We start from the raw sequence: 19,691 nt of genomic DNA, 5'->3' as shown, positions 1-19,691 counted from the left end.
TAGAGCTAGTTTAAAGTAAAAACACTACAGCATACACAGCATGAAGGCTGAGCACTAACCATTAGCGTTCCCTACAAACCCCCTTCTTTGCCCCACACTAGCATAAGCACAGCCACTGTGTATACCTCAATTTATTCATCTTCCACAGGTTAAGAAACTGACTGAAATTGCCGTGTGCTGCAAACACCCATGATTACTCCAGCCCCAGCAGCACTCCACAGATACTACCAACCCTTATAAGTTACTATCCTATGGTTTTCACTCCCACATACCCGTGCCTTTGGGATGTGATCTCTCAATGACGTATGCTAGCACCCAGACCTTACTCATCTGCAGTTTCCAGAACTTCCTAAAGAACCTTTGGACAGAGTCCAATCCCTTACCGAAGCAATTTCTTGTAAATAGGTTCCCGATGAGAAACTGAGGAGTCCTGCACCAGTCCCCTGGCCTTTTGTCCAGAGAGCATCACTGCTGCTGCTTGTGCGGGCTTGTGCTGCATGGGTAGTTCCTGGCTGCTCTGTGGTGCTCAGATAACAGCACACATCTAGGCTAAGTTCTTCACAAAGGAACTTTCCTCTAAGAATAACATCTCTGTGGATATGAGGAATTGCTCAGCACTTGATATTTTAAGCAGCAGGGGGCACTTCTGATAGCGGAGGATTACGGATATAGCAGTAACCTGGGAACAGAAAGAAATTACATACTTCAGGTAACTTGTCCAAGTAATCCAGCACTATCTGCACCCTCTAGCAACAGCGATCTAAACAGCTGAATTGAGAGAATATTATAACAAATGGGTCAGAATAACCTGAAGTCTTTTTGTACAACTATTTATACACAACACATTAATACTGTTAAAAATTCAGAAGTCTAAAACTCCTTATGGGCAGAGCATGCACAGCATTGACTAAGTTCAGTATATATAGACAATGTTTGAATTTGGGAGGCATAGATGCCTTTGAGGGAGGCTGGGAGGAAGGCTGACATACAGTCACGAGAACCATTAATACATACAGCATGTATGTATTGCCTGCAATGGCAAAATCATGTTAAAGGTTTGATTTATATAGGTAAACCTATCAGTATAATACTGAGAGGAATTTTGCTCTAATGTGCATATGAACTGAAATGCTACCAGAGAGAGAAGGAATGGCCACTTACAGCAATATCTATCCTGCATGACCAGCCAAAGAAGGGGCTGAGGTTTTGTATGAAGGTCCAAATACCTCAAAACTGTGATCTTTCAATAATCCACAAGGCAGCAAAATGGACTGAGAGGTCCTTCCAAGAACTTGAAAAGGAAATTCCATGCCCTTGTCTATTTAATTTGAATCATACCAAGGAGTCTGTTTAAAAGATTGTGAAACTGGTTGAACTGTCTAGCAATTCATGTACACCAGTTAACATGATACATTTGTACTTCTGCTTTTTGACATAAATCCTTAAAGTTATGGAATGGGTAAGAGTTTCTCTCCTGAGAAAGCTGTAATGGTAACCTATGACAGAACTGACTCCAAATTCTCAGATACTTAAGAAACAGAAACAAGTTTTCTTCTCACAATCTAGGTATCACATTATGCTATTTCAGAGTTCACGTGTTGTTCGAATTGCTGTTTACATGTTTTTTGAAAAAGGGTCACTGGAAATGCTTCCTAACATCCACATCATTAAATATTTACATTCAGGCCTAAGATGTCTTGTAAAATTTTAATAGCACACCCTCCTATTTGAAAAAATAATAACAAAACCTCAACCCAAACCCTAGTTCATATATGAAGCAAAACATTCTTAATACTGTCTAAAGTGTCATTTCTTCCCAAAGCACAAGGATGTTTATGCTCTTGCCTTACGGGAGATAAACAGAGCAGCATACCACTCCATATTTGTAAATGTTAACTCCACAAGGCAGAAACTGGCTTCGTATGCACCAGGCTTCTGTTTCTTCGCTGCTCAAAAAGCCATAATATGACATATAGGTATGTGTAAATTGAAACAATAAAGATATATGGCCGTGCCACAGAAAAACATGCAGTCTCAATGTTTATTCCACATATCATCTTGACTCCAAGAAACTTCTCAAAATTGTCTCCAGAAATTCATTTTAGGTACCAACCCAGCTGTGTAATAGTATATCTCGGATAATTCCATGAGTCTGTGGGTCACTTGCATCCTCAGATCTGGTGTAGATCAGAAGCAACTCATAGATTCAGTGGGGATGACTCTGCTGCTGCAAGTGTGGCAGAACTATATTACTACTTTAAAAATTTTCAAGAAAATGCTCTGAGAATTAATAAGTATAACATATCAACCCACCAACTGAGTATCATGGAAGGTAAAAGTACTCACACCAATATGTAGAAGACTGAGAGCAAATAACTCGAGAAAAGACCTTTTATTTGCATGTGTCATTCTAGAATAGACTCCTAAAGGCATCCTGGTTAACAGAACATAACTGTTTGCCAAATATGTACTTTAAAAAAAGCAGTCAACTGTATGGCATACTTTGAGTGGTGTTAGAGCTGTCTAGATTTTGTAATACAAAGACTGCGTTAAGTTACAACATGCTGCCAATGGGAAAAGAAGTGAAACAGCAAAAATCAGAGCCGCATAAGATTCTTGAACTAGTACTTAGTAGGGAAGGTTAAACCTTAACAGGAGTGTCTTAAGTTTAACATATCAGGGCACCTACTCAGATGGCTAAACATGGATTTAGGATTCCCTGTGATTCAGATGTTTATAGTTTGGCAACTAAACCTACAGTTGGGCATCTAAGGAAAAGTGTCCAGCATACCAGAAGTCTTTATACCTACAGCTCTAACAGCATGTAGATATTGTCATTCTGCCTAGAGGAGCCTTAGGTTCACTCATCTTCTAAAATCTTGGTAGATTTCAGCTCTAGTAGTCCTTCATTTTTGGAGAAACTAACGAGATTTTTTGCATTTCTGCTAACTCTGATCAACTGACTGTTGTCCCAGACTTTCATGTCTCTCTATTAAAAAAAACCAAATCAACAAAACCAAACCAAAACCAAACATTCCAGCCTGTTTGATATCTAGCTCACAAGCTCAGTAAAGCAGAAAAGCAGGTTTATATTTGTTATTACTGGACAGAACAGTATTAACCTCAACTGGGACAGGACAAGTTATTAATTTGTGGCATTAGAAATTTGTTCATGATCAATATTACTGATCCTTTTTCTTTTGTATGGACAAAAGTAAGTTGAGGAAATGGTTGCTGTTGTTTTCAAATGAACACTAATTGTGCAATTTGGAATTTTTTTTTGACTCACTGTAGGTTCGCAGTAAGAGCAAAGCAGCTAAGGCTGGACTGTGTGAGGGAGATGAGGTGGTGTCTATCAATGGCAAGCCTTGTGGAGACTTAACCTATGCTGAAGTTATCGTTCTGATGGAAAGCCTGACGGACGTCCTGCAGATGCTTATCAAGAGGTACAGGAATGCTCAGAATGCTTTGGTGCAATTCTGTTCAGTGAACCACATGAAAACGATGGTTTTGAATGCACTCATTTTTCAGACTTATACTGCAAGCTTCTGATGGTCCTCTTATTAATGCCTGTAACTCTGCCTGTCTGTATGGAAGAGAGAAGAAAGACAATTTGATCTGAAGAAACTACTGTATATAATTTGAACAGCATAGTTCAGGCACAGAATTTAACGTACAGTCTCCAAATGTACAGGTTTTATTTTGGTATTAATATTTACGAGGTGACCACTACTATATCTGCATACTACAGAGTCTTAAGTTCCATTATTCTTTCCACCCCTTTGAAGTAGTGAAGTGTTGTTATTGTCCATAGATAGGGAAGTGAGGCTTACAAAAAGCAAAGCCTGTATAGACGGAGAAAGCGTGTTACACAGATATGCCTTGATGATGACATGGCAAATGGTCTTCTTGGGTGGCAAAATGTGTTAGTAGACAGGAGGGGGAGAGGGTCTGGAAATCATGAATTCTATTTCTGTACTTGTTATCACTTCGCTAGATGAGGTGGGCAAGTCACAGCTCTCTGGGTCTCAACTTCTCCATTTACAAACATTGATGTGTGAATTTGTTTTCTTTGAAAATGCTTCCAGCTTCTTAGAGAACCTTCCTGTAAATTTGCAAGCAAGCCAGCATTACCAGTCATGGCACATCAGTCTATTCCAATGACTGGTTTGTAATTTGTCATCGCTGTAATATATGCAATCTTGAGTTCAGAATCACTTACAGTAAGCACATTCTTCCCAGACTTTGTGAATTCAGACAAGATGAACTCTGAATTACCTTCTGTCTTCAGGAAGAGGAAGAAGAGTAAAAAAATAACCTGAGACTTCCACACTCCTTTTAAGGAATTATGGCTCTACGCTGAGCTACTGCAATTCCATGTGTCTGCTCTCCCATGGGCAGGATCAGGAGGACAGAAGGGGTCACAATTTATCACAATAGCTAAGACAGAAGTGTCACTGTAAAGGCTGAAAGCACTCTGGTGCAAAAAAAGCAGTTGTCTCTGGTTACCAGGGATGTCTAAACGGCACGTGAAATTCCTCTGTGGTTTCTGCAACCTGTGCACAGGAACTTTCCTCAAGTGTCTAGTAGTTCAAAGTTACAATTCCACCTCCAAACAAAGATGCTCTCAAAGAGTATCCATTTTATTTATAACAGACATTTTGCATGGCCTCTCTGTGCACATTGGCTTGGGCTGGGTAATGTGATGAGATGGGGGGAACTGTGGTAGCTGAGAATTACAGCTTACCTTCTCCATAGTGCATAGCGCTTGATTCTGGTTCAGCAGTGTATCATTTGAATGCTCCTCATTTAATATCTGCATTTTTTAATTCATGACTACTTGAACAGCACTTGTAAAAATGGTATTTGTGGCTGACTAGCTGTCTTCTTTGCAGCCATCGAAATAGCTCCATATGCTTTGACTCCTCCTTGTTGCTGCTCTGTAACTGATACCTGAGTTGGTCTGAAGGCTACAGCTCTAGCTGAAAGTGACAGCACATCTTCCATTCATTCCATTGTCTCTGTCTGAACATATGGTGAACAAGACACATCCTGAAAATCAGAACCAAAACAGACCACGTAATTCACTGTTTCATGGAATAAAACTGTGTCTGTTAGTAATCTAAAGAAAACTGCTGTTGATCAGCATTCTGAAAGTAACTAAAATGTTCTAAAGGAATTCACAGTGAAAATCTTTTAATTTCTTCTCACTAGCTCATCTCCCCCAAATCCCAGCCCCTACTGGAAGTATCCTGCAGGGTAAAAGAGAATAAATGGAAACATTTCTCTTTCCTTGCCACCTTTGTGGGTAGTAGCCCTCTCAGCACTACCACTAGAAGGATTTTTCAGGAAGTGTCCTAGCACCCTTCAAGAGCAATGAGAAGCAAATCCTTCCTTTCCAGAGTAGCCACTTGTTAGCAGCCATCTCAAGAAAATGCTGGAAATCATGAGACAACAATAATGCCTAATTAAAGTGGTGCTCAGTGGCGATCTTTACATCCAAGCATCTTTTGCTGGCAGGGAAGAATATTTCTCCTTGGGAAGCTTCTAACTGTTCCTGAACTATTTGCACGCATTAGATTTTCATAAGCATTCATTGTTGGCCTAATTCTCCTCTGACTAAGCTTACTGGGAGGAAAATTAGGCTTTTAAAGTATTTTTTACAATGCTACTTGGCCTGTGATGTCTAAAAAGAAATTTCCCAATCTCCTGTAAACCACAGTCAGCTAGTAACCTGCAGTGCCCACAAAATCTTGGGTTCACAGGATAAGAGGAAAGAGACATCCTGCAGGGCAGGCACTCTCCAGATGCCATGTGGGGGAGCATCTTACCAATCTTCCCAACAAATGTTGAACAGATGTACTGAGAAACATCGAGAGTGAGGACAAAACAGAAATGCTGGCCTGTCCTTTTCACATCAGTGGCAGCAACTCTTGGGCTACTGCTGAATCTAGAAAGTAAACATCTAGGGGGAAGTAGGGAGTCTGCTCAGCTTATACCAAAATGAAATGTACCACGTAGGGAGGAAAAAATGACTCTCAGAAAACCCCTGCAGTGCTGACACCATTTCTTCTTTTCTGAAACTACCCCAGGGATGTTCCTGCAGTGAGCTGGAAAGACCTGAAACAAAAAGAGTAATTTGATAAACCAGAATCTTAAATGACAAAAAAGAGATCAGACTCAGTATTCTGTCTCTTGACACATGGATACACATTGATATATAGAGTAGAACTATATCCATAAGTGGCAAAGGCCTTTTAAGGTGGATACCTTTGTGTCTCACACATATACATAATCACTCAGCTACCAATAAAGGCTAGATGTAGCTGGCCCAACCCCAGGTCTCATATCTTACAAGGAAATGTTTACAGATTTCTGCAATTTATCTGTACTTAGGAGCAGCACAGTTGATCATCCAAATAGCATAATACGATGGAAACCAGCAACACTCCCAAAGAGCTCTCTAAATTAAAATCTGTCTGACCTTTATGTTTCATGGACTTTACACATTTTGTGCTATTTGAGGCAGATCGTTACAAACAGTATGCTGCATAGCTAGAAAAGTAAGTGACATTGAAGTTTCTTCAGTGCACTGACAGACTTATTTCTTCTGTTGCTTCTTCCAGTCTTTCTTTGTAGAGGGGGTCCAAAGTTTCAGAATACCTGAGACCTGCTTTTGATTTCAGAAACCTCCACAATACTTGATATTAATACTTTTCTACGTACCTACCACTTCCCTCATTGGAATAAGTGCTTTGCCACCTTCCAGTCAACAGAAAATCTTAATAACATGCTGCAGTCTTGCTGTACAGAAAACGTTTTTTCTCAAATTAATAGCAGTCAGAAGCTAGAATATACTCCAGGAGTCCTAATACCAGTAAAACATCCTAACTGTTTAGTTTAAAAAAGGGAGCTACACTGAGGTATGCAGTAGGCTTCAGGAAGTCAAAGTAACTTTTGCCAGTTAGAAATAGATATTTTTAATAACTAGGAAATACTGTATGGGTTCACTACCCTTTTACACTGGATCACTGGAATAGGCCCAGAATGTTTTAATTATTCCACGATACGTAAGGATGATATATAAAGGATGATTCACAGGAATTCTTTGAATGTGTATATGCAGTATTCATTACCCTCCCTCTGATCCTCATCCAGAATATTTCTATTCCTTAGAGAGTAAACTGCTTGGGACGAGGATGGTGCCTAAAACAGTTGTAATAGTAGCCACAGACCCAAAAATTAACCACTCTTCTGGTGCCATGCAAAGTTAATTTTCTCATGCATATGGGAAATACGAAAAGGTATTGTCCCAGAAGTCTCAGCAGCATTGTCTGGAAACACTTTAATACAAATGTGGCTGTGAAAGCATACCGATATTAGGAATGATATAATTCAACAGTGCAGAAGGATGGTAATTGGATCATAGTTCTACCACAGCAGTGCAATCTCCCTCTTACTGAACTGTTAAGTTGAGGAAAGATACAAAGATGCTCCAACTTAAGACCTCTATATTCTGGGAAAATTTCTTTACTTCGATGGACTTGCCAGCAGGTACCACAATTAATATAGGGGAAAAAACACAATACAGAAATAGCTTTTGTAACTGTGCTCACAATTGCTGTGCTTACAGCAGCTTAATTTCTTGAATTACTTGTTTATATATGTGCAGATCCTTCAGTGGAATAAATGAAGCATTAAGTGCTGGAAGAGATAACGGAAAAGATGAAAACATAAACGAAGAGGACTATAGGGAGAGTACTACAATGCAAATTAACACAGCAGAAGAGATACCTCATGGAGATTTATGCATCACAGAGATACATAGTGAGTCTCACCAGGGAGCAGGAGAAAGGAACATACACTTTTCTGAAACAAAACAAGAGACCACACAAAGCCAAAGAACTACTCCTGAAGTGATAGGCACCTCCAAAGTGCTCCTGACAGGTGAGACTGCTCTCAGAGGGAAGACAGAAGAAAGAAGGCCAGGTACTATGGTTGAGCTGCAGTTGTGCCTCTCAAATGAGAAGTACAAAAGCATCCATGCTCCTGCTGTGACTCTCTTAGGGGCAGAAAAATGCACCCTTTCAGGAACAGAACCCAGTGTACAACAAGATGGGACTAGCCCTGTAATCACAATTCCCATGGGCATGAAGGAGGGCAACATCCAGTGGTCAAGCAAAGTTGTTCAGTTTTCTAACGGCAAAGAAATCAAGAGGATCCAGGGTACAGCTCCATCTCTCCCCAGGGTGGAGGTGATCCTGGACTGTTCAGACAGGGAGAAGGAAGCACCCAGGTCTGCAGCTGAAAGGGGGTGTGTTAATTCTCAAGTGGAGGAAGGGCAGTCAGAAGCACCTCCTTCCCTCCTCTCCTTTGCAATCTCATCAGAAGGCACAGAGCAGAGAGCAGACAACCAGCACTCAGAAAGGGATCACAGACCACTCAAGCACAGGGCAAGGCACGCAAGTAAGTATGTCTCATCTAATCATTTGCACTGCCTGAGGCTATCCTTTGTAACTTTAAACATAATTTCAGAATTTAGAATGCATTAGGAAAAATATGTTGAGAGTTTTTTTCTTCAGTTTTCTAACTTTTCCTCTCTATTTTTCTTTTTAAATTATGTTTCTGTTCTTGCTTTACATATTTTTTCAGGGTAATACTTTGCTCCTGGTGATGAGCCAAGAGTAAACCCATGCCTTAACTGTGCTGAATAACTTTGCTTAGATGACTTCGTCCAATTAAAATACTTGCATCTCCAAAAAAGGCTGAATTCTGCTGGTCTTCTAATGTATATTCAGAGGCAATCTGTAGAATATTAACAAAAAAGCAGGTTGCTTGAACATGTCTAAGTGAATCCTGTGGATTTCTCCTTTTATAGAAAAAACTTTGTGTTGTCATTCGCATCATCTGAAATCAAAGCCATGTCACTGCTCTCGAAAGTTAATAAAAAAAGATAGTAGAAAAGCTCGATGTTGCCTGCAGAAGAGATTTTGACAGACATTAGCATGTGTGTAAGTGTTACATGATCCTTTCAGTTTTGTCAGTCTTCTCTAGACTGTAAAGGGAACATGCTACTTCTTCTGACTCCCATACCCAGAGGTGAGCTTCAAAATGTGTCCAAGAAGTTTACATGAAACTAAACTTGCAACTGGATACAATATTCATTCACTGACTATAAATATGCATTATTTATTTATCTATTCATTTATTTATTATTTTCTTCATTTGGGATCTTTCTATTGGCTGCTTGCTCTTTCTCAACAATGTTAAGAATCCTGTCTGGGGATTTAGCAGCAGTATGTCAAAGGTGCTTGAATGCGTGCAGTGATATACTGTACCAACAAGCTATTTCATATGCAGTGTTGGAACTAGTCTGCTAACCCCCTGCTAATTCCTCTGGAAGCATATTTTTAGCATGACAACCATTTGTATCTTACTGGCAAGTGGATTAAACAGTTACTTTTGCCTAAGTGTCTGTATGCAATCCACATATCTTTGGCATATTGAATGAAGCATAAAAGAAATGTGCACATGCTTTACATTTTGGCTGCGAAGTTAGAACCATCTGTGGGACTATGCCTGTCTTCTTTAGAGAATTACTTGCTTGCCTTTTGCAGGCAAAAGTACAAGGAATGAATTACTATAGACTCTTCTTTCAAGTAGGACATAGATTCTGTCGTCTTCTCACTTCACCTATGACAATCTCAACTCCTAATCTAGTGGCAGGACATTATCTTTAGGAGCCATTGATGTAATCTATGAAAGTGTTTGCTTTTAGTATTATTATTATTTGCAAAATACTGTCTACACATTAGAGCAAACAAATTCCCAAGCATAGAGGAATAACCTGTGTGCAGCAAACAGCATGTGTGGATTTTCTTAAATTAAAAATTACAATGCAGCAGCTAAGTCTAAACTAGAGAAGAACATTTATTATAGGTGCTTCGAAAAAATTTTTTTCTGTAACTAGTCATCAGATTACATTTACCTGAACAAGTAACCTTTCTTCTGCCACCTTTTGAAACTACTGATTAAGTAACTATCCAGATGAATTACGGAAAAATACGCTAACAAAATGGAAAGTTTTGCTTTTTGCAGAACTGTATGGGTACCTGATGAATCCCCTTCCCAGAATAACACTCACTGCTGATGCAAGTACGTTATTTGAAAGCACAGAACTTACATGCTTTTTGTTTGCAGAGGCACTCTTAACACTGAAACCTATACTTTTGGAAAATGTCCTCAGTGACTATTGTAAGCATTTGGATAATCCAAGGACTGAGCCAAGGATTTTGTGATTTGGCTCTCTCACTATAAAATACTATAAACTGCTGGCTTGGGTACCATACTCTTTTCTCTTTTATAGGCTCTTGTGAGAACCATTGGTCCAGCCATGCTGTCATCTGCCATAATGGCAAAACTCCAGTTGTCTTTAATAGTAGAAGTATCAGTCTCCATCTATTGACATGGCTAAAAGGAGCATTGACAGAAAATCCATCACATGGCTTCCTTTACTGAGCTTGCTTTATTTATGCCTGCAAAAGATATTAAATAATTTACTCTTCTATTTTCATATATCAGAGACACACTTTTTTTTTTTTTTTTTTTTCTGTAAATTAAGTGGAAAGTGATCATTTATTTAGACAGGAACAGCTTCAACTTCTAGTTCTTTTAAAGGGAGAAGCTATTGAGGCTGTCACTCATGAGATGTGGTGGTAGAAGATAAGGAAGGGAAGGCAACAGGGACACTACCTGACTAGCATTGTCTTGTGAGGAACACGCTCCGTGTCACATAATAAGGAAGGAGTCATGCTAATGTACAGTGCATCTATCAGCTTTACAGCTGCATCTATTCCCGTGTCACATGACTTGATGAAAACAGATAGTTTATGTTTTAGGAAATACATATTATTGATACACGCTAGTGAATAATCTTGAGAAGTTAGTTGAGCCCCCTTCATTCAAACCTTAGATATGTATTCATTCCTGCCACATTTTCAAAATAAATATTCTGAAGTTGTTATATCCTACACAATTCTGCATTATGTTTCAGGTAAGTAATGCTTGTTAAAACACTGAAACCTGCTTTCATTGAGTACCATGGCCAAACTCCCATGTCTTCCAAGGGGCTGAAAGTTACTGCTAATATTTTCTATGTATGCCTTTGTGGATATTTACTTGCTTTTAAATAGCTATTACAGAGAATCATACCAACTTTTAGCAACTATACACATTCTGTAATTCATATGAGTAAACACATAAATGGCAGAAGCTGCTACCACTGTCAGACAGAATACAGTTAGTCCCATTTGGTCTCAGATGTTGAGCAGTCATGAGCCTGGCTGGCTGGGAATGTCCACTGTAAGCCTAGGAAGTGTGGTGAAACATTTGGAAATGCCAGACCACAGAAACTGAATAAATGAAAAAATATTGTCTGCCTGCTGCTGCTGAGATTACTTACGGGAATAAAAATCAAGGATGCCAGAAACAAAGACACAGGTAATGGTCCTGTTGAACTAAGAAAGTCTTAAAGAAAGTGATGTGGCCTTTGAACTTGCATTGGTGTGACTCTAACGAATGCTAGATACAGAATTTACAACACAGTTGATGTTGTGGGAAAGGCTTAAGTATAATCACCTCGCTATATAAAAGAAAATAAATGTTTTAATATGGGAAAAGTGGCAGTGGGTAAATTTTGGTATAGATAATTGCAGAACTATTTGTTGTTAGTCTCCTTGTATTTTTGTGGGCTCCATGCAATTAATGTGCACTTTGACTCCTTCCACAGGGCTCCGGCGAAGTGAGAGTCTTTCAGAGAAGCAGGTCAAAGAAGCCAAATCTAAATGTAAAAGTATTGCACTGCTGCTGACAGCAGCACCCAATCCCAATTCCAAAGGGGTGCTGATGTTCAAGAAGCGTCGTCAAAGGGCGAGGAAATATACTTTAGTCAGCTACGGTACTGGGGAATTAGAACGTGACGAAGACGAGGGTGAAGAAGGGGAAGGTGAAGAGGGGGACAAAGAAAACACTTTTGAAGTGAGTTTGCTTGCAACAAGCGAGTCAGAAATAGATGAAGATTTCTTCTCTGACATTGACAACGACAGTAAGATAGTGACATTTGACTGGGACAGTGGTCTACTTGAGGCTGAGAAGAAGACAAAAAGTGGAGACAAGATGCTGACACTTCCAGAGAGCACAGGTAAAGGAGCCCTCATGTTTGCCAAGAGGCGTCAGAGGATGGATCAGATTACAGCTGAGCAAGAGGAGATGAAGGCACACACAGTGCATACAGAGGAACGAAGAGAAGCAATGTCAGAGAACTTCCAGAAACTAAGTTCTACAGTCTATCAAACAAAAGAGGAAGAAATGTCAAGACAGCAGACCTGCATGAGCAAAAGCTACACAGACGTGAGCCAGAATCATAGCAAAATGCTACAACAAAATGGCTTTGGCTTAGCACCAGACACAAACCTTTCTTTTCAGTCCTCTGACACTCAAAGAGCAGCTTCTTCGAATAAAACAGCAAAACCCTTCCCTTCTGGGGTTCAAAACAGAGCAGCTGCACCATTTTCACCCATAAGAAACATTAGTAGTCCTCTTTCAGATATACCAGCACCACCTCCTTACTGCTCTGTTAGCCCACCACCTGAGGCTTTATACAGACCTGTTTCAGCTCCTGTTGCCAGCAGAGCTGCCCCATCTGTGTGGTCACCCAGCGAGCCAACAGAACATATAGCATCCCGAGATGAAAGGATTGCGGTACCAGCCAAAAGAACTGGGATACTGCAAGAGGCAAAGAGAAGAAGCACTTCAAAACCTATGTTCACTTTCAAAGAAGCACCCAAAGTAAGTCCTAATCCTGCCCTGTTGTCCCTTGTACACAATGCAGAGGGCAAAAAAACTATCGGGGCTGGTTTTGAGTCAGGACCTGAAGAAGACTACCTCAGTTTGGGAGCAGAAGCTTGCAATTTCATGCAGACTCAAGCATCTAAACAAAAGGCCCCTCCTCCTGTTGCTCCAAAGCCTTCAGTCAAGCTCTCTCCTACTGATGGTACTCCAGTTTGGTCACCTTCAGCTGTGGCTTCTAGCAAGGCTCCTTCTTTCCCAGCACCAGCCTCCCCTCAGGCAGCATATCCTGCACCACTCAAATTTCCACAGTATCCTCATTCTCCTGCCCATCCCCCAGGTACTCTAAACCTAGCTGGTCCTTTCAAAGGGCCTCAGGCAACCTTAGTGAGTCCAAACCATACACCCAAGACAACCACACCAGTCACATCAAGTGCTGGAGAAAGAAAGCCACCCTTTGAGATGCCACCAGCTATGAGTGGAAAAGGAGCACAGTTATTTGCCAGAAGGCACTCTCGAATGGAGAAGTATGTGGTAGATTCAGAGACTGTCCAGGCAAACATGGCACGAGCCTCATCTCCAACTCCATCTTTACCAGCTTCTTGGAAATACTCATCTAATGTCCGAGCACCTCCACCTGTTGCTTATAATCCCATCCACAGCCCATCTTACCCTCCTGGTGCTACCAAGCCTTCCTCTAAGTCCACTGCTGCTACCAAAACCACAAAAAGAAAACCTAAGAAAGGTCTTAATGCTTTGGATATTATGAAACATCAACCTTATCAACTTGATGCATCTTTATTTACTTTTCAACCTCCTAGTACTAAGGAAAACCTTGCCACTAACCAGACATCAAAGTTCTCCACTTCAAAGCAAGCTCTACCTTTAGGACCGCCTAGTGCTGGCTCTCCTACTAATGCCCGGGCATCTTCAGTGTACTCCGTGCCAGCCTGCGTTTCACAGCCTTTGTTCCAGTCAAATGCCCCTACCCCCGTAAATGAATCATATGCACCTACGAGCTACTCTGCATTTTCTAAGCCAGAAAGCACCACATCCTCTTTGTTTGCTGCTCCAAGGCCAAAATTTTCAGCAAAGAAAGCTGGTGTCACTGCACAGGTGTGGAAGCCATCCATTATTGAAGAGTAGCCCTTATAGCTGAAACTTAGTGTCCATTTTGCTTGCAATCAATAGTTTGCGATGTTAACCTGGCACAAAAACAACGCCAATAGTATTCCTTAGCTTCCTTAAATAATGTCAGATATATCACCTTAAATCTGGGTCCAAAATATTTGAACTTTTTTAAGGAATTAAAATAGATACAAATTTTAGCACTTTTATGCATATTATCAGACGCTTTATATACAGAACATCCTGAAATGAACAGATACCATTGTACTAAGTAAGCAGGACACTAGGTTTTTGCTTTAGGACTCCTACATCAGAAATAACAGTAAACAATACTCCTGGTATGTCAAATTAATAGAGAAGAGCTTTCTTCCTGTCCTTCTGCCTCCCCTCCCCAACTATATTCTAATAACCTAGGGATTTGAGGACTTTTCTATTTTTAAAGAAGTGCCTTATTAAATAATATTAATAGTAACACATATTACTAACATAGCATAAAATAGATACAGTGTTAGACTCTGACTGATCAGTAATGGAATACAACTGGATAGTTTTGACCTGCACAGAGCACCACTGAATTAAGTCAGAATCTGTCTTGGCTCAAAGGTCCTTCCACAGGAATCTGATGGTCCACCAGGGGCTTAGTTTGCAAGCTACATGGATCAGCTGTGATCCAAAATCATGAACTGCTTCTGTCATTTCACAGAGAATGTGCTATATGAGATGGTAGAGTGTTCTGAAGACTAAAAGAGGCGGAATGACTGTTGGAAGAATTGTTAAAGATTTCCCATTTTGGGGAAATCTGACATCCCAAGTGCAGACATGTTTTTAGTCAAAGTTTGCCTTCAATCCAGCAAGTAAGATAAAAGGCAGTAAATCAAAATTATTGAACAGTCAGAGAGATAAGCTGGAATTTCCTGCTGCAATGTAACGCAATAGCTTCTTATGAAAGAAAAGTGACTGAGAACTGAAGGGATACATATAGTCAAGGGTACTGATTCTTGCAACCAGAGTAGTATATGCCATAGAAATTAGCACTTAACTGTAAATCATAACTATGATTATGTGTCCTCTCGTACACATTTTATTATTTTCACTTGAAGCTTTACAGTGCTTCTTTACACTTTAAATCTTTTTACTCTGGTCTTATACTTTCACCTATTACTTGTCATATTGGGGACTAAGGATTGAAATACTGCTACTGTAGAAAATTACTAAGTCTGTGGTCTTAAAACCTACTGTGTAATACTGCAGTGAGTAAACAGTCTTGCTGAAATCAAGGAGCTATATTTGAATAGTTTGGCATGTTTTTCCAGTAAGTAGTCCTGCTACCATCAGCGGTGCAAGGTCTGAAACAAGATTTTGTTTCACACAACTAAGGGTATCAAAATTCATCCCAAGTGTGAAGCTAAAGATTTTAAAGCACCACTGTGTGAATAAAAGTGGCAGAACCTGTTGATATATTTGTTTAAACTACCATTAAGGTAGCTACAGACCAGACTGTGGATGTTCTATATCATAAGGTTTTAGTAGAACTATCTGCCTTGATGAAGAAAACATTCCCCAGTATCTCCTTATTTTGGTCCATGATGGTAACTCAAACTGCAATCAAAGTTGAGAAGCATTTGGTTGTACATGCAGAAAGCAGACTGGAATCAAAGTCTGATCAAGCCAATAAAAATCACTCCTTTCAATTCTGGACCTCTAAAAACCTACTCTCCTCTTCATATTTTGGATTGGGATACTGATTGCATTAGAAAATGACCAACTGATCCATCTCCCTCTTAAAATTCAAGAGAATTACTGGAAATTGTTTTGGGAAAAAAAAACTTTGAAAACCCCAAGAAAGTATTACACTGCATTTACCTGGAAACAGAAAGCAAAATTTTAATCCTTTGGAGATCTCCCTTCTATCTCTTTTCCGCTGTCAGTATCTGTATTTTTCTTCTATCATTAAACTTGTCCCTTTCCTCTCTGCCTGTTTAGCTTTATTTTCTTAGGTTTGGTTGCTATTTTTTGTTTCAAATATAGGTTGACAGTATGGGAAATCTATTTTCTATGCTATCCTCTTACTATGAAATCTCTTCCCTCCCTTTCGCTTTCCCTTTACATTTCCCTTTCCCCTTCCCTTTCCTCACTCCTTTCTTCTCCTCAGTAAAAGATATCTGAACTTGCACACACTATTTTAGGTAGAAGTTTAAGATACCAGCATCTACTTGGAATAAAGATACTCTGCCAAAGATAGGTCATGTTGCTAGAGAGATACACAGTCATGCAATCATCCTCATATTGCCTTATACAGCTTTACTTACAGTTTCCTCCTGTAAAATACATCTGTAAATTATAATCACACTTCCGTACTTGTTCACCCTACCACCACAAGAATATTTCCTTAATGAGGAATTTTTTAGCAGTTTTGTACTTCTACCACAAGTGTTGATGTTGATGCATGTGGCTATTAACAAGACACAGCATCTTGCATAGCATGGCCATCAGTTCCTATCAGGCTCAGGTCAGTAATTTCTGGAATTCATCACCAGCAACCGAGTATCCTGTGTGAAAGGTCAGGATTAGGGAAATCTAACTTCTAGCATATATATGCGTATATGGCATACCACTTTCCAAGTAAGAAATAAGAAGTGTTATTATTCTAATTACCAGCAGAAGAAACAAGAGGTAAAGCTGAGACATATTCTCATGCAAAGGAAATCAGCTGTCCAGAAAGACAGAAGTCAAGTAATAGGAGTTAGATGAGAGCTGTGGACTGAAACAGAAACTTTCTGTTTCCTGAGTCATCTGTCTAGAATTAAATTCACCTGAAAGACAGAAATGCATAGTTGTCATCTTTAAAATCATTTTGCTATTTCATTAATTTTCAGCACAACCCAAAAGTTCACTTAGAAAGTCTACTAAATCACACGCATGTTTACAGCAATAAGAAAGAAGTCAGCTTCTGTAACAGCAGTATAAAACATAGCTACTAGCCTATCTTCTTTTTACTTTGTCCAAAAGAAAAGGAAATGCATCTATGCTGAAAATTTGTATTTTGATCACATTCGGAGTTTTTGCTGCTATTTAAATACAAGTATTTCATATGAACTATAGCAATGACAGAAGGATTTTTTTAAGCACCAGTAAGAGTTAAAAGCAAAAGCCACAGTGACATTAGTAATCTTAGCTAAGATCTTTTGAAAATCCCATTCAAAGTCCAACTCCGAATTCAATTTCATATATACATATCCTTCCACACACATGCTGCTTGGATCCAAGTTGGCTTCAAGACTCCTTTTACTAATCAGGTAAGTGTGTAATTCTCAAGAATATTTCAGAAAACTAGCCTACTTAAAGTAACAGTTTTATCCAAAATGCAGTCTCTTGCGAAGCAGACACTTAGAGGAAAGTTGAACTGTTTGTTGTCACAGGTTCAAATTAAAACCTAACCATGGTGTCAAACATAGTTGAAATGTCAAGAAAATTAATGGTTTGTGTAGAGAGGAGCCACCTGAAATTTCACTTTGAAAAGGCAGTGAGCTTTAGTAAATGGTTTTCTGAAAAAGCTATTTGAATTATTTTACATACTACGACAAGGTTACCAAGATTCAGTTGTTATGTTCACTATGTAAGCATACTTAACAGTGATTTTAGGCCACCCGTTATAACAATACTTACAGTATGTTCACATTAAAAGAGGCATTTAAATGGCTTATGTTGATTATAGCACATTTAGGTATAGCACATGCCAGAGGTATTATACTGCACCAGTTTGGGTCTCACAATCCAGATAGTTTTCATGAAAACACCTACCTCAGTCAGGAGTTTATATACTTTCAATTTCTGACTCAGTTATAAACCTCTTGTTATAAAACTCAATTGGAAAGTTTTGTTTTGGAGATGACTAGTTATTAGACAAAAAGCTAAAATTCCCATTGCAAAAATAAAATACAAAAATTAGCTCTTGAACAGAGAACTGCTTAACTTCTCCCCCAGTTTTCTAGGGTAACCACTCTTACTATGTTCCTGCTCAGCAAAAGATTACATATTATGCAACAATTAGAAAGATATTTCAATTGTTATTATTTTCTGTAGGAACATTTATTGAATAAATATTACCATCTCATACAAGTAAACCTCATTCATTTGCTCTTTGTTCTCTTATGGAAGAAACAATTTTGCCTGTGTCCTAAGATACGTGACCATATTCAGTGACAATAAGCTGCTTGGTTCGAAAAGTACCTGGCCAATGGCATGGGACTTCATAATACACTCATATCAAGACTTGCAGCAGGGAATGCCCACTTCTCTTGTAGACACACTGACAATTCATTCTGAGATCAAGACAATGCCATTTTGAGATCAGCCACTAAGAGGAGGTTTCAGTTCAGTTTTGTCTGAAGTATTCCTGCACTGATCCTAATTTTATATACCTACTTCTATTTTATTTTTATATGCCTAATTTTATATGAGATATTCAAGAGTCAAGACCCAAAATCAGCCCTAAAACAGTAGTGACCCATTTTGCTGTCACCAAGCAATCATGCGGCAATGAATTTATTTTCTTTTTGGCAGAGTGCTGTCATTACGCACAGTAAAATGAATGTTCAGAATTCAAACAAATCTGTACGTATTTGTTGTAAAGAAATACTAAGATATCTGAGGTATCAGCAGGCTCCAAATCTTAGGAAGTAAGGAGCTGATGTGTGGTTCAGGTAGGAAAATAAGGGCTAAGTGGCAGAGCAGCAATTATGAGAAAAAAACTACTAGGATTAGAGGTAGCCAAGCACTGGGGAGGAAAATCCAGAAAAACATCAGAGACTGCATAGGATAATCATATTCCTCATTAACAGAGGTTCATGAAATACTCAACGTGAAAGAAAAGAAAGGGTTTAATTATTCTGCACAGAGAAGGCTAATTATTTCCAGCCTTCTGTTGACGTTTTCTAGATTATTCTTAGATGACAGAGTGCTCACATCACTGGGCATGATTTTTTTTTCCACTACTATTTACAAAGAGATACTGTGAAAGAACCAAAATGCTAATACCCAGCAAAAATTAGAAAGTGAGCTTTAAAAAGAAGCAGGTCCTACCAACAGACCATTGCTCTGAGAGGTAACAGATCTACAAACATATTGTCCTAGATACTGCTATACATAAGAGTTTTAGAAAGTGCTAAGGTAAACTCTGATAAAAGATTATAAACAATTATGAAGAGAATTTGACAGTAGCTGATGTGACCTGGGAGGAGCACTGTTTATCAAGTGTCCAGGACAACACCTCAACAAACGACCAGCCTTGCCGTCATGCTCCAGCCTCCCTGTGAGGAATTCACTATGAGGTAGGGAAATACCAGTGAAACGACAGCACTCTTTGCAACTAATAATTCACGAAGTCTTTCTCCTCTCTTTTACCAAGATCCTTCTCCACATTTTATAGCTTTAGGAAAACAAAAAAAAAAAAAATCAGTTCTGAAAAGATCCACTCTTCCAGTCTTGCCTTTTTAAGAAAACTTGATACATCTTTCTTTGCCTGAAGTCATACACCCAGGATTCCACTGATCGCTTTGGCAATGCAGCATGGCAAGTGCAGATCTTAGTTACACAGCTTGGCATAATGTTATTTTTTAATGACTGTACTCAGCTTGAAATAGAAATGTTATACAAAGAAGAAACTTGACAAGATCCTCAAAAACCTGTAGATTCAGAAGCTCTGAATTACTTACTTG

At 39.2% G+C, this 19,691-nt stretch overlaps 1 protein-coding gene across 1 annotated transcript in view; it reads left to right on the top strand.

Annotated features, from left to right (window-relative positions):
• Window positions 1–13,992, top strand: part of SYNPO2 (synaptopodin 2) — a gene marked incomplete at both ends in the record, with an annotated part of 65,336 nt that extends 51,344 nt beyond the window's left edge. The window contains 3 exons of the mRNA XM_080625887.1: window positions 3,295–3,446; window positions 7,673–8,466; window positions 11,789–13,992. Of these exons, the coding sequence (XP_080482013.1) occupies window positions 3,295–3,446; window positions 7,673–8,466; window positions 11,789–13,992 (3,150 nt within the window). The remainder of the gene's footprint in view (window positions 1–3,294; window positions 3,447–7,672; window positions 8,467–11,788) is intronic.
• Between the last annotated feature and the right edge of the window lie 5,699 nt (window positions 13,993–19,691).

This window comes from Psittacula echo (assembly GCF_963264785.1).
Source record: "Psittacula echo genome assembly, chromosome: 1".
NCBI lineage: Eukaryota > Metazoa > Chordata > Aves > Psittaciformes > Psittacidae > Psittacula > Psittacula echo.
Note: the sequence above shows the minus strand (reverse complement) of the source record. Positions and strands in the feature narration are given on the sequence as shown.